General features: G+C 39.6%; 1 protein-coding gene across 1 annotated transcript in view; it reads left to right on the top strand.

The window, feature by feature from the left end:
- The first annotated feature begins 283 nt into the window (after nucleotides 1–283).
- The window catches only part of IRAG2 (inositol 1,4,5-triphosphate receptor associated 2), a 98082-nt gene continuing 84112 nt past the window's right edge, over nucleotides 284–14253 (top strand). Inside the window, exons 1-3 of the mRNA XM_060024451.1 lie at nucleotides 284–332; nucleotides 6412–7019; nucleotides 7936–8049. Of these exons, the coding sequence (XP_059880434.1) occupies nucleotides 6446–7019; nucleotides 7936–8049 (688 nt within the window). The 5' untranslated portion in view covers nucleotides 284–332; nucleotides 6412–6445. The remainder of the gene's footprint in view (nucleotides 333–6411; nucleotides 7020–7935; nucleotides 8050–14253) is intronic.

The raw sequence follows: 14253 nt of genomic DNA on the forward strand, positions 1-14253 counted from the left end.
TATTCTAGATGATCTTCATTTTGTGATAACGTTGTGATTACGGGGTGGCGAGCACACCAATACGGCGCCGATCCTCTGCATGCTGTAGTTAGTCCCCAGCCTCCCCGTGCCTTTCCTCACGCCCATACGCCCGTGAGCCTCGCTGAACCCGAGAGACAGGTGTAGCTGGTGAGTGGCTTCCCTCTTCTCCAGCCTTTGTGCCTCACCTCGCTCCGTACCACCTGGCAGACGTTAGCTCCACCCACATCATCTGATCTGCAGGCCTCTCTCTCCATTTCCAGTTCTCAGCAGACGGTCTTTGGATGCTGGTGAAGGGAAGTGAAAATAAGGTGGTGAGTTTTCCCGGAGCAAATAATGAAACTTTGGCTGATGGTGGCTCTTAGTCATCGAAAGTCAAGAAAATCCTCCCCTAAACAGGGAAAAGCAACCCCAGATGTAGCTACTTTGTTGTCTCCAGTTCAATGTGTTTGTTGTGAATGAGACAAACCTCCAAACTTGATACATGGAGGTTCAACAGAGCTCACTGAAAATTTGAAACAACTGTAGGGAAAAAACCCAAAACACTGAAAACATTGGGAGAAAAGATGAGTATCTGAAAGCGATAAAGCTAGCTTCCCCAAAAACGTTTTTTTGGAAACAAATCCCAGAATTGTTTTCAGAGGGGTAAAGCACTGAGTTGTTGTCTCTAGCCTTGGTCATTTGGAATGTGTGTTAGTAGAAAGTGGTCATGTGGTTTTGTAGACTGTCAGAATGTGGGAACACCCGAGTTCTTGGCGTTAGAGATATATCATAGGTTTTTTCCTGGTCTCTGAGAAGAAAACCAGACTTCTTATAATAAGGACTGAAACAGAAGAACACAGTTTTCAGAAGCATAATCTGTGACTGTCCTATTTCAGGAATGGTTCCAATATGAGATGTTTATAAGCTTGGTATGACCCAGCCAAGGAGCTTAATATAACAAGGTTAAGTGAGTGGTGGGAGGAGATGCTTCCAGTCTCACCAGCTTGCAATTATTAGAAATGAAAAAGGTTTGTAGATGGCAGACTCACTGAGCATTTACTAAACCTGGGACTTGTGGTTTGCAAATCATTTAGATTAACAGCTGCTACCATCTATCTAGAGAGGGTGGGAAAAAGTGTTATTATTTTATCACATTATATACTAGTCACAAAGAGACTAAAAACAGTGTGATTTGGCAAATATAAAGTTTACTGGTTAAGTAGAAATCCATGCTCTGCTCTCCCACTGGTCTCCCTAAAGATGAGTTTCCTGGGAACATCTCAGTGAACAGATGTTTCTTCTTATGTGTCAATAAAGAGTTTACTGGCATCTAACTATGGAGAACAGTATGGAGGTTCCTTAAAAAACTAAAAATAGAACTACCATATGACCAAGCAATCCCATTACTGGGCATATACCCTGAGAAAACCCTAATTCAAAAAGAGTCATGTACCACAATATTCATTGCAGCTCTATTTACAATAGCCGGGACAGGACAGGGAAGCAACCTAAGTGTCCATCAACAGATGAATGGATAAAGAAGATGTGGCACATATATACAATGGAATATTACTCAGCCATAAAAAGAAATGAAATTGAGTTATTTGTAGTGAGGTGGATGGACCTAGAGTCTGTCATACAGAGTGAAGTAAGTCAGATAGAGAAAAACAAATACCATATGCTAACACATATATATGGAATCTAAAAAAAAAAAATGGTTATGAAGAACCTAGGGGCAGGACAGGAATAAAGACGCAGACATAGAGAATGGACTTGAGGACACGAGGAGGGAGAAGGGTAAGCCAGGATGAATTGAGAGAGTGGCATGGACATATATGCACCACCAAATGTAAAATAGATAGCTAGTGGGAAGCAGCCACATAGCACAGGGAGATCAGCTTGGTGCTTTGTGACCACCTGGAGGGGTGGGATAGGGAGGGTGGGAGGAAGACACAAGAGGGAGGAGATATGGGGATATGTGTATACATATAGCTGATTCACTTTGTTATAAAGCAGAAACTAACACACCATTGTAAAGCAATTATACTCCAGTAAAGATGTTAAAAAAAAAAAAAAGTTTACCGGCATCTAATTGTTAGTGAAGGACTCTTTTGGCAAAAGGAACCCCTTGTTTATCTATCTACATATACATATGTATTTACATTTTTTACATACATTAATTAAGGGCTTTGCCTTAATTAAACCACCAAGTGGAATTCACTTAGGTGAGTCATGAAAGATTTGCCTGGATTTCATAATTAATTAACAAGTGATTGTTAAAATAAGCCTACTTGATCTTAAGTTTGAAAGTTCAAGATTCAAGCAATAACTATTAGTAAAGGGAGAAGAACTTTAAATGGTTGTTAAAGAAAAGATAATTACATTGTCAACATAATCTTTTTTGAGTCAGAGTTTGATTCAGAAATCTTTCTAAAAATCTTCTTCAAGGACGTTATTTTTGTATCTCTGTATAAATCTTGTCTTTCTTTGCAAAGAAATCCAACTGTTTTCTTAGTGACTGAAGAATATGGATATTGAAAACACAAATTATGCTCTAATATTTTTTGTAAATTCCTAAGGCATATGAGATAGTGTCTATGTTATACATACATGGTGAGTTTATTCTAATCTATTGAAGACTTCTTTAGGAACTCAGAACAAATGTAGAAAATTTTCTGTAAGTCTCAGAGTGCAAATGTCTTAGAGATTTATGTTGAACTCTGTAGTTACATCACTGGCGAAAATAATCTTACTTCAGATAAGAAATACATCACACTTGTTTTATAGGTGTTGCCATGCATTAGAGGTTTTTAGTTACTGCTTTATAGTTCTGGATCAGGGAGATGGTTGAAACGTGTTGATTCAAGAGCTTTACTACATACAACAAGGCAATTCAGGCAATAATCATAACGGGACTCATTCTAGAAATGAGAACAATGGGATATAGGTAAAACAAGAGGAGAAATAAAATTAGTGAAGTAACTTGTTTGGATAATCTCTAATATTATTTTATATTACATTTATCTAATGTGAATCCAAATAGACATTCCTACAGCAGATTTATGTTTCCACTTAATTTTCTGTTTATAACCTTGGATTTAGCAAACAATCTGTATAACATTATGCACAGTGCATGACACATAATAGATGCCCCCGATTTTTCCCTGTCCTTACTCCCAAACTAGGATAACCCCTATTATATGCTCTCATAGCCCCTAGCACTTTTCTTTCCTAGTGTGTAATTATTTATTATCTCTAGGCTTTAGGGTTGTTAGGTTCAGCTAGTTAGAAATGCAAGATGCCCAGAGAAATTTGAGTTGTAGATAACCAACAAATAATTTTTCAGTATAGATTTTTCCTGTGCAACTTTTTGATGCCTGCGACATACTTATACTAAAAAAATTAGCCATTGTTTATCTGAAATTCAAACTTTATTCAACATCCTGGATTTAATCTGGCAATTTTAGTATCTGACTTGTTTTTGTTTTTGTTTTTGTTTTGCGGTACGGGGGCCTCTCACTGCTGTGGCCTCCCCCGCTGCGGAGCACAGGCTCCGGACGCGCAGGCTCAGCGGCCATGGCTCACGTACTTAACTGCTCCGCGGCATGTGGGATCTTCCCGGACCGGGGCACGAACCCGCGTTCCCCTGCATCGGCAGGCGGACTCCCAACCACTGCGCCACCAGGGAAGCCCAGTATCTTACTTGTTTTTATCTGTAGCTCTCACAGACCAAAAATTTTAGGAGAGCAGATATTCTGTTTTGCTCGTCATTGCGCCACCCATATCTGCACTGGGTTTAGCGCATCTTAGGTACTTAATAGACATGGCTTGAATGTCTAAAGGAATGAATGGTATGGAGTACAACTGAGGTTCAGAGAATTTAAAAACAAAAGAAGCCATTGGGATTTCTACAAGTGTACCATCTTTACATAGGAAATATTCAATCACCTAAAACAGATAAATAAGGAGGAAATTCCTTGTAAAAGAGAGACTCCAAGCAACCGATTCTACTAGTACAATTAACCTTCAGTTTTTAATTTTCACTTAGTACTCTTTCAATGACAGTTATTGCACAAAGCAAGTTAGGCTTGTATTTTTAAGTGTTTTGGCAGATTGCAGTAAATCTTTTCTACCAGGATCTAAAACTAAAAGAAAATGTTTGGACAGGACGGACAGGAGACCGTGGAGCAGGGCTCACTTAGGTGAGTCATGGACGTTTAGAAAACAGATGGTAGGAGGAGAAAAATGCCTCGGAAAAGCAGATAGAAATGTAGTGTCTAATATACTCGGAACATTCATCTGGATCAGTCACAAATGCCCACAGAGGGAGGCTTTTCAATGGTGCTCAAATAGCATCCCACATGGAGGTTCACAGATGTTCTTAGGCAGACAGATCTAGGAGCCTGAGGTTCAGGTTCTAGGGCTTCTGTTAGCCCCAAGCTCAACCTGTCCCTCAGTTCACTGGCTCTAGAAGGGAAAAACAGTCACATCACATTGAGAACACTGACAGATACTTAGCCAGTCTTTAAGAGGGTCTTTACTTGATACGGGGAAGTCAGATGGCTCCTGCCGTGTCCCCACCCCAGCCAGCCGTAGATTTGGAATGCACTGTATTCTCAGGTGAATTCTCTTCTGTCATTACCACTACTTCACTGCCAACCTCCCACCTGAGCAATGAGAAGCTCCCATTTGGATAGGGGAAATTCTCCAGAAAGAGTAGTAGCTACAAGTCGTTGAGAGCCAACACTCACTGCAGCTGGGGAACGAGTCCACAAGCCTTGTAATTATTTGTATTACATAGAACTGTTATCAGTGATGCCAACAATAATGTATTGAGTATCTAAAAGAGAATCACATCATGGCTTTTGAATACCAGAAAGTAAAAGTGTTATTGAGGAGACAATGTACATACACATTTGAAGTAGTCCAAGAATAGAAGATAAAATCTAATTAAATGACAGAATATACAGTACAGTTATACATTCTAGGAGAGAACAGAAAGCTTGAGTTCATTGAGTATACGCTGATTCCAGGATTTTAATAGGGCAATGTGTTTCAGGCTTGGCATTGAAAGATAAGCCTTGGATAGACAGAGAGGAGGGTGTTGTCAAGTGACAACATAAAGGTTCGAAGATGACCATTACCTTAAATAGCGAAGGATTCTGTTGATGGAAACTTCATTAGCTTGTAGCTGGTGGCCAACGTCTTGAGGTAGAATGAGCCAGATTGAGAAGATTTTGAGCATCTTCTTCTTCCCAGTCTTTCTAAATGCCCCTTTGTTTATTTTCTTTTAGGGGACTTTTAAAAAAGAGCCCTGAACAGAAATTTTCGTTAAGGTTCTAAAAATCGTAACTTTCAAACTCTTTGTAATTATTCAACTATTTGTTTATAACTATTCAAGTTATTGTAACTCTTTGCATAGATTAAATTTTACCAGTTTAGGCAAAATTTTGGATTTGTTTCCAAGTTCTTTAATTACTGTCTTATAAGAAGTGAGATCATGCTTTTCTTTTTTTTTAAAGGTCATATATGCTGCCATTAAATAAAATGATGCTGCAGTCAGACCATCTTTGGCACAAATCTTAGAGATGTGACCAATAGAAAATTACTTGACCTTTTTGAGACTTAGTTTTATTATCTGTGAAAAGGGGATATTTCTACATATCTGACGGGGTTTGTGTGAAGTTTAGACATAATACATGTAAAATGCTCAATAAAGGGGATATTTATTAAGTTCTCAATAGCTGAGAATCAGAATAGGTACTCAAATGGGAGCTTTCATATCATCACCGTCATCGTATTTGACATATATGTGAAAAGCAATGTGGTTGGGGTCCTCTGGAGCAGGACTAACTGGGTTCAAATCTGGACTCTGGCACTTACCTAAGGTGACTCTGGGCATGTCCCTATTCTCTCTGTGCCTGAAAATGGAGCTAATAGTAATGCTTGCCTCATAGAGTTGTTCTGAGGATGAATGAGTTGATACATATAAGGAACTTAGTACCACGCCTGGCTCATGGGAAATACTTTATATATGTTAGCGGTTATTATTTTCTAGAAATTTGAGGGCCAAAGTTAGACATGCGGAAATTTGTTTAATGCATTTGTTTAAACAACAAGGACTTACTGTATAGCACAGGGAACTATATTCAATATTTTGTAATAACCTATAATGGAAGAGAATCTGAAAAAGAATATAATGTATCACTGAATCACTCTGCCGTACACCTGAAACTAACACACCATTGTAAATCAACTATACTTAAATATAAAAAAGCAATTGTTTAAAGATAGTTGTTTAAAGACATCTTGATCCCGCCAAAGTCGGTTTGGGAATAACTAGCTATTGCTACATTGTTGTTAGGACAATGCTAACTTTGAAAAACATGTCTACTTTTGCCGGTACTTTAGCCACTTCCTCTGTCTCATTGGAGGAAAGTCAACAATGGCCTCTGTCAAGAAAGCAGCTGAGAAGCGGCATAACCCAGTGCAAAGCATCTGTAGAAAAATCCAAGCCATCCAAAAGAGAGAAGAGAGTACAAGTCCCATCCGACAGATTATCAGATACCAATCTAGCAGGTTTGACAGTCCACAGACTAACCCCAAGAAAGACTTTGAAGAGGTACTGAAGAAAATGATGACTGCTGCCATTCCTCTGCCCGACCCTCGCTCCTCAAGCCCTGAGAAAGTTGGTGCCTTTACTTCACATCCTCAACGAGCATCTCCAAGAACCCCATCCATCTCTCATCTCAGCCCTCCTGAGTATGCCACATATTCTCTTATCCTCACAAGCTCGGAAAACATCTCAAGGCCTAGATCACAGAGCTCCCAGAATTACACATCTTTGATACCACAGACCAGAAAAAGGGAACTCTTCTCTAACAAGGATTTGAAAAACTGTTGTAGTGAAAATGATTTCAGTGCCTTAACCCTTGACTTTGATTCCACCTCTAATCAGAGCTCTGAATTTTTTACTCCTCAGGATTCAGTGGTGAAAAAATTATCTCTGAATGAAGAGGGTAAATATTCATCTTCTAATATTTGTTCTTCTGATAAAGCCTTGAGCATATCCCTATGAGAATACCTGAACTAAAATGAAATACCAGTGTACATTATCGAAACTTGGAGGGAGGCGTCCATCTTTCCCTTAAAATTGTGTTTTCCTCTCTTAAAAAACTCTTAGATGTGAAATATAAGTATTTTCTATGCTTTCAATTATAAACCTGATAGAAATTCTAGATTGTATTTACAATCATAATCATTGGCATTCCTCTGCTGACCTGAAAACAAACTTTCTCCTGGGCAAATTAGAATGGCATGATGGGAAGCCATAGATACAGGGGAGCTAAAGTTCATATAGTTCCAACATGCCTTGCTGAAAACTACCATTTTAGCATTTTTTGTGTTTGTGAGAGTAAAACATGTAAGAAAATGTAGAGCCAATAAAGTAGACCAGGGGAGAATGTAAATTTTGGAGGCCAATTTCAATGAAATTTTGGAATTCTATTTAGAGGATTGCTTACAGAGTCCCATCTGTGATAGGCCCTGAAAAACAAAACAATGTAAAATGGCACATTTTCTGTAGAGCTAATCTTTACGTTCCCTCTATTTTTTCTTAAAATATTTCTATTTGTGCTACACTATTTGCTTTTTCACAGAGTGCTTCTAACATTACAGAGCAGTAAAGCTCATTTCCCTCTTCGTCATCTCTTCTTTTATTCTACCTTTATAAAACTTATAAGGAAAGGAAAATGAATAATCAGAGACCCTTCAAGACCACTTTTTCTGCTTGATCTATTCAAGTTCAGTAACCAGTATTGTGGACTACTCTTTATTTAAATATGTTTTCTTGTTAAAATTAAAACAAAAAAATTTACCAATTAAGCATATTAGCACAGAAAAGCATCTGGATATGCAAACTTTTTCTTCTACTAGGGTGGAAACAAGGAACTGATGATGGCAAGGAAGATGTAACCTATAGCAATAACAGGACCTGTGAAGAGGAGTTGCTTACAAGTATTTTTAATGCATGTGACACCAAATGCAGAGGTCAGTCGAAAATTATCTGCTCCAATGTTCGGTGGTACTCGTCACGTCATTGTACTTTCTATTGCAAGAGAAAGGGAAATGGCTTATGTGTGGTGCTCTGTGCATCTGTGTCTACACACGTGGTGGGTACAACCTAATTTGGGAGGAAGGGTGGCCGTCTAGATGTTGGTTAATTTCTTTGTACCTGTTTTGCATATTTTACCAGTGTCTTGAATGATTTTATTGAGCTTATCAACTGATTCACCAGCTGCAATCATTGACTGGAACTACTTACCTCTCATAGTTGTTGCCTCACAAGAAATATATACTTCATACGTATAAAACTGCTACACAAATTTAGCTCAAATTTTTGAGTTAATTTTAGATTTTCAGTTCTGTTTTTCTTAGAGATGTGTTCTTTTTAAAATTTCCGCAAGTAATTTTTAGCATGTAAATGGCTTGTGATCACTGTAATAAAATTAATAATTTATAGAAAAGAAGGGAAAAAAACTCATCAGTAATCCTGTTTCCCTGAGTAAGCATTGTTAATGATTTGTTGTATAACCTTCCACAAATTCCTTGGTCAATATGGTTTTGTTTTATTTGGATGAAAACTTTTTTATTATAGAACATTACAAACATATACAGGAGTAAAGAGGTATAACCCTTATAATGTAAATAGTGTCGTAAATAATGATGTCTCATTTCTAGCCCCACCCACTTTCCTCTCCTCCACTCTGGATTAGTTGGAGACAAATCCATGACATCATATTATTTCACCTGTAAATATTTCAGTACGTTCAAAAGATAAAGCCTGATTTCAGACACAACTATACAATGTCATTTTTATGACTAAAAAGGTGACATACTTTCTTAATATCAAATATCTTATCAGGGGCTTCCCTGGTGGCGCAGTGGTTGAGAGTCTGCCTGCCGATGCAGGGGACGCGGGTTCGTGCCCCGGTCCGGGAAGATCCCACGTGCCGCGGAGTGGCTGGGCCCGTGAGCCATGGCCGCTGAGCCTGCACGTCCGGAGCCTGTGCTCCGCAACGGGAGAGGCCACAACAGTAAGAGGCCCACGTAAAAAAAAAAAAAAATCTTATCAGCATTTGTTTTCTCATTTGTGTGAGAAATTTATTTTTTCTTAAACAGTTTAATTGTTCCAATCAATATCCAAGAAAAGTTTGTTCATTGTTATTGGCCGTCTAGCTTATCTCTATGTTCCCTTCCTATTCTCTCTTTTTTGTATTTTAAGTTATTTGTTAATGAAACTGGTTCTTTTATCTCATAGTTTCCCCCAGTCTGAATTTTGGTGATTGTGTGGTCTTAGAAACACAACCTGTTTCTTTGTCCCCTACATTTAGAGGTTTGATCAGATAAAAGTTTTGTATCTCCTTTTGGCAAGATTCCGCATAGACGGTGTATATATTTTTATCAGAAGACAAAACTATTTGAGGATGAAGTCCTAGATTTATTCTTTCATTAGGTGTTGTGAAAGGTGATAGTCTATTATTCCTTCCTATTTTATCAGCTGGAATATCTATAAAAGGAAACTCTACCCTGCCTAGCAACTATTCGGCCGTGGCTGAGTCTTGTTTCCCAAAGGAAGGGCAGGATAAAAGCTTGATTGTGCTTCTGATTGAGAGTAAATTGCAGATACTGTGCCTTTTTACCCCTAAGTACATCAGTGTGTATTTCCTACAAAGGACATTTGCATGCATGACCACAGAATGATTGTCAAAATTAGGATATTTAACCTTGATACAATATTATTATCTAATTTAAAAGTCTATATTCAAATTTTGTCAATTTCCCCAATAATATTCTTTATAGATTTTTTGTTTCCATGTCCAGGATCGAATTCAGTTGTCACATCTCTTTAGTCTCCTTAAATCTGGAGGAGCTCCTCGATTCCTTGTCTTTTATGACCTTGAAATTTTTGAAGAGTATATGCCAGTTACTTTGTAGAACATCTGATATTTCCTCTTTTTTTTTTTTTTGTTTTTTGTTTTTTGGGGTTTTTTTGCAGTACGCGGGTCTCTCACTGCTGCGGCCTCTCCCGTTGCGGAGCACAGGCTCCGGACGCGCAGGCTCAGCGGCCGTGGCTCACGGGCCCAGCTGCTCCGCGGCATGTGGGATCTTCCCGGACCGGGGCACGAACCCGCGTCCCCTGCATCGGCAGGCGGACTCTCAACCACTGCGCCACCAGGGAAGTCCATGATATTTCCTCTTGATTATTCAGGTTCTACATTTTTGTAGGCACACTACGGAAGTGATGTTATGTTCTTCTCCGTACAATATTTCAGGATTTTTAACTTTGATCACTTGATTAGTGTGGAGTTTGCCAAATACCCCTATTGTAAAGTTACTATTTTTCCTTTATAATGGCTGTAAAAAATCACTCAGTCGATCTGAGAAAGAAAGGGAAAATTTTATTCGAGGCAAGTTGAGGATTATAACTCAGGAACAGCCTTTCCGAAAGCTCTGAGAACTGTTCTGCCTGTTAAAGGTCAAAGCACATTTTGAGACAGAGGGCTGTACGTTCAACGACATATTACTGACAGTCTACACAATCCAGGTCTAAGCATGCAAAGCGAGTAGTGGTTCGTGGGTCATCGTGGCTCCTTACAGGATTAAGAAGGAAGGTTAGGTCCTAAGGATTTGTCTTGCTGATGCTCAGAGAATGTTGCTGTTTTTGGTTGAGCAGGTATTTCTGCTGATGGGGATGTTTGGGATGCATAATGTAGATACACAGTGCACAGTAGAGGGGAGAGAGGAGGCAAAAGAGCAGAGAAAATATTTTATGTTTAAATTTTCCTTGACTTGCCTTAGAATATGAATTTTTATTTCATCAGTAATTAATAAATATGGGAAGATACTTTGAATCTATGTAAACATTCTGTTCGTCATCAAACACTCACTAGTTTTAGTATCTGTGATATTATGATTTATTATAAGTAGTATATATTTGGTCTTTGTCCCATTTGTGGCACAGAGCTCCTAAAACCATTAGAATTTCCTAAGTGATGAGAGCAACAAAGGTGCCTTTTTTATGTTAATGAAATAACTTTTGGACCCCACCGTAGGACGAGGGGTAGTTGCCAGTGGAGCCAGTCATGTGATTAGGTGGTTGGAACTTTCAGTCCCACTCCCCAGACCTCCAGGGAGGGGAGAGGGGATGGAGATTGAGTTTTATCACCAATGGCCAATGATCTAATCAATCATGCCTGTGTAACGAAGCCACCATAAAAACCCAAAAGGAGAGGTTTGGAAAGCTTCCACGTGGAGATTTGGAAAGTGTGGCATTTGAAAAGTGTGGCAGAGTGCGGAAGCTCCAGGCCCTTTCCCCATACCTTGCCCTGTACATCTCTTCCCTCTGGCGGTTCCTGAGTTATATCCTTGTATAATAAACTGGTGATATAGTAAGTAAAAAATTTCTTTGAGTTGCTCTAGCAAATTAATGGAACACAAAGAGGAGTCATGGGAACCTCCAATCTATAGCTGGTCCATCAGAAGTACAGGTGACAACCCGGCCTTGAATTGGTGTCTACAGGGGGTGGGGTCAGTTTTGTAAGACTGCGCCATTAACCTGTGGCTCTGACACTATCACCACATAGGTAGTGTCAGAATTGGGTTGAACTGTAGAACACCCAGTGTCTTGAGAATTGCTTGTATGTGTGTATGTTGTGGGGTGGGGTAGGGGGGAGGGGGAAGAACCCTACACATTGGAATCGGTGATCAGAAACATAGCATCATTTGATATTTCTTGCCTAAATCAATTCTTACCATGGTGGTTGCCAAATAGAAAATGTTCAATTTCCAATATTCTTTCTATATTTTTTACTTGTCAATCTATCATCAGGGTTTTACCATTTCTCTAACTAAATGAATTAATATCACTATGAATTTCTGGATTCTTCTTAATTCAATATATATAATCTGTTACTATCATTATTTATTTTGATGCTCAAATTGTCCCAGAGTTGGCTGGCAAGATATTCTTTAAGCTGGCTCCTATGTCTGTTTGCATTGTCCCCATCTTTCTTTGAGCATCTCATTACTTCCTGGAGCAACCAGGTGTCCCAGGTACTAATACTTTTGAGACATCCCCATGCTTTTTAGTAGCTTCCTTGTTTTCCCTAGTATTATAAAAGTCTTTAGACTTATCTCATACATTTCCTGCCCCAACCTTGGAATCAGTTATTTCTTCAAGGATCCATGGTTCCTTTTAATGGGAAATAATATATAGAGACCACAATCTGGGGGCAGGGGATGGTGGTTGTTTCTAGGCATTTTCAGTGGGCAGACCTAAGAAGTACTTAAAAATTTTTGAAGATATATTGCATCATGAGTTCATAGTCTTCCTTCTAAAGCAAATTCAGGACTACAGCATTTTTACTCATCTCATATGCCCTTTTACTCATCTGTATGCCCTTTTTCAACCACAGAAAATCTTGGTCTCAATGACACCAGTATAAATGTTCCTTTGCTTTCTTCTACAATACATACACAATGGTTTCAGATGAGCAGTACCCAAACTACTTATGTTGTTTCCTGTTGCTGAATTACGACACACTTGGCGGCTTGAAACCACACACACATTTACTACCTCACAATTTCTGTGAATTGGGAATTCACACATGGTTTACACGGGTCCTCTGTTAAGGAACTCACTCACAAGGCTGCAGTCAAGATGTTGGCCAGGGCAGCTGTCTCATCTGTGGCTCGACTGGGGAACGACCTGCTTTAGGTGGCAGGATTTAGTTTCTTGCAGTTGTAATACTGAGGGCTTCAGAGGTTTGCTGCTGTCAGCTGGACAGTTTCTTACTAGTTGGATCTCTAAACATAGGTAGTCCATAATATGGCAGTTTGCCTCTTCAAAGCCAGCAAGGGAATGACTCCAGCAAGATAGGCACTGTGATCTTATGTAACTTAATCATGCAATTAGATACATGTAATCCTGTCTCCTTTGCCATATTCTACGGGTTAGAGGCAAGTCCCAGGTCATGCCCACACTCAAGGGAGGAGACTACACAGGGGTGTAAACATTAGAAAGCAGGGATCATAAAGGGGCACCCTGGACTCTGTCCACCTCACCACCACAATGGTTTAAGGCTTGTTTTTGGTCATTCTTTCTCCTTAAGCTATATACAACAAGTTCCCTAAGTATGTACGGGAATGTTCCCAGACTTGCTTTATAATCTGCTTTTGCTCACTTAATAATTTTGAGTACTTGTCTGGGTCAACAAATTTGCTTTATATACTGTACTTTTGGGGGATGTAACATAATATATTTAAACAATATGTCTCAATTGGATATTTTTTTCTCTATTATAAACAGCACCATAATGATCCATAATGAACATTCTCATAGCAAAACATTTGCCTATACTCTTTTTTTTTTTTTGCGGTACGCGGGCCTCTCACTGTTGTGGCCTCTCCCGTTGCGGAGCACAGGCTCCAGACGCGCAGGCTCAGCGGCCACGGCTCATGGGCCCAGCCGCTCTGCGGCATGTGGGATCTTCCCGGACCGGGGCCCGAACCCACGTCCCTTGCATTGGCAGGCGGACTCCCAACCACTGCGCAACCAGGGAAGCCCTGCCTATACTCTTAATTATATTGGTAGGATGAATGGGACTTATTTATTGCCCCAAAGCCTCTCTGTTTGGACAGAATTTAAGGAACTATTTCCCTGAAGAAAATAAGGAAGCTCCACTGAAGGGAGATGGGAGATGTGTTAGAAACAGAACCAATGGGTGTGTGTGTGTGCGTGTGCGTGTGTGTGCGTGTGTGTGCGTGTGTAATGTACATAAAGAGATTTATTGTAAAGAATTGACTCACATGATTATGGAAGCAGACAAGTTCTAAGATCTGCAGGGTGAGTGAGCAAGCTGAAATCCTGGAGAGCTGATGATGGTTTAGCCCCAGTCAGCGTCCAAAGACCTGAGAACCAGGAGGGAACCCGTCCAAAGGTCGACAGGCTGAAAACTGAGAAGGAGCTGATGTTTTTGTTTGAGTCCAAAGTCAGGAAAAAAGACAAGTCCGGGTTCAAAGGCAGTCATGCAGGAAGGCATGACTCTCACTTGGGGAAGGGTCTACCTTTTTGTTCTAGCCAGGCCCACACACATTAGGGAGGGCAGTCTGTGTTACTTAGTTTACCAGTTTAAATGTTAATCTCATTCAAAAACACCCTGACAGATGCAACCAGAATAACGTTTGATCAAA

This window comes from Delphinus delphis, chromosome 11 (genome assembly GCF_949987515.2).
Source record: "Delphinus delphis chromosome 11, mDelDel1.2, whole genome shotgun sequence".
NCBI lineage: Eukaryota > Metazoa > Chordata > Mammalia > Artiodactyla > Delphinidae > Delphinus > Delphinus delphis.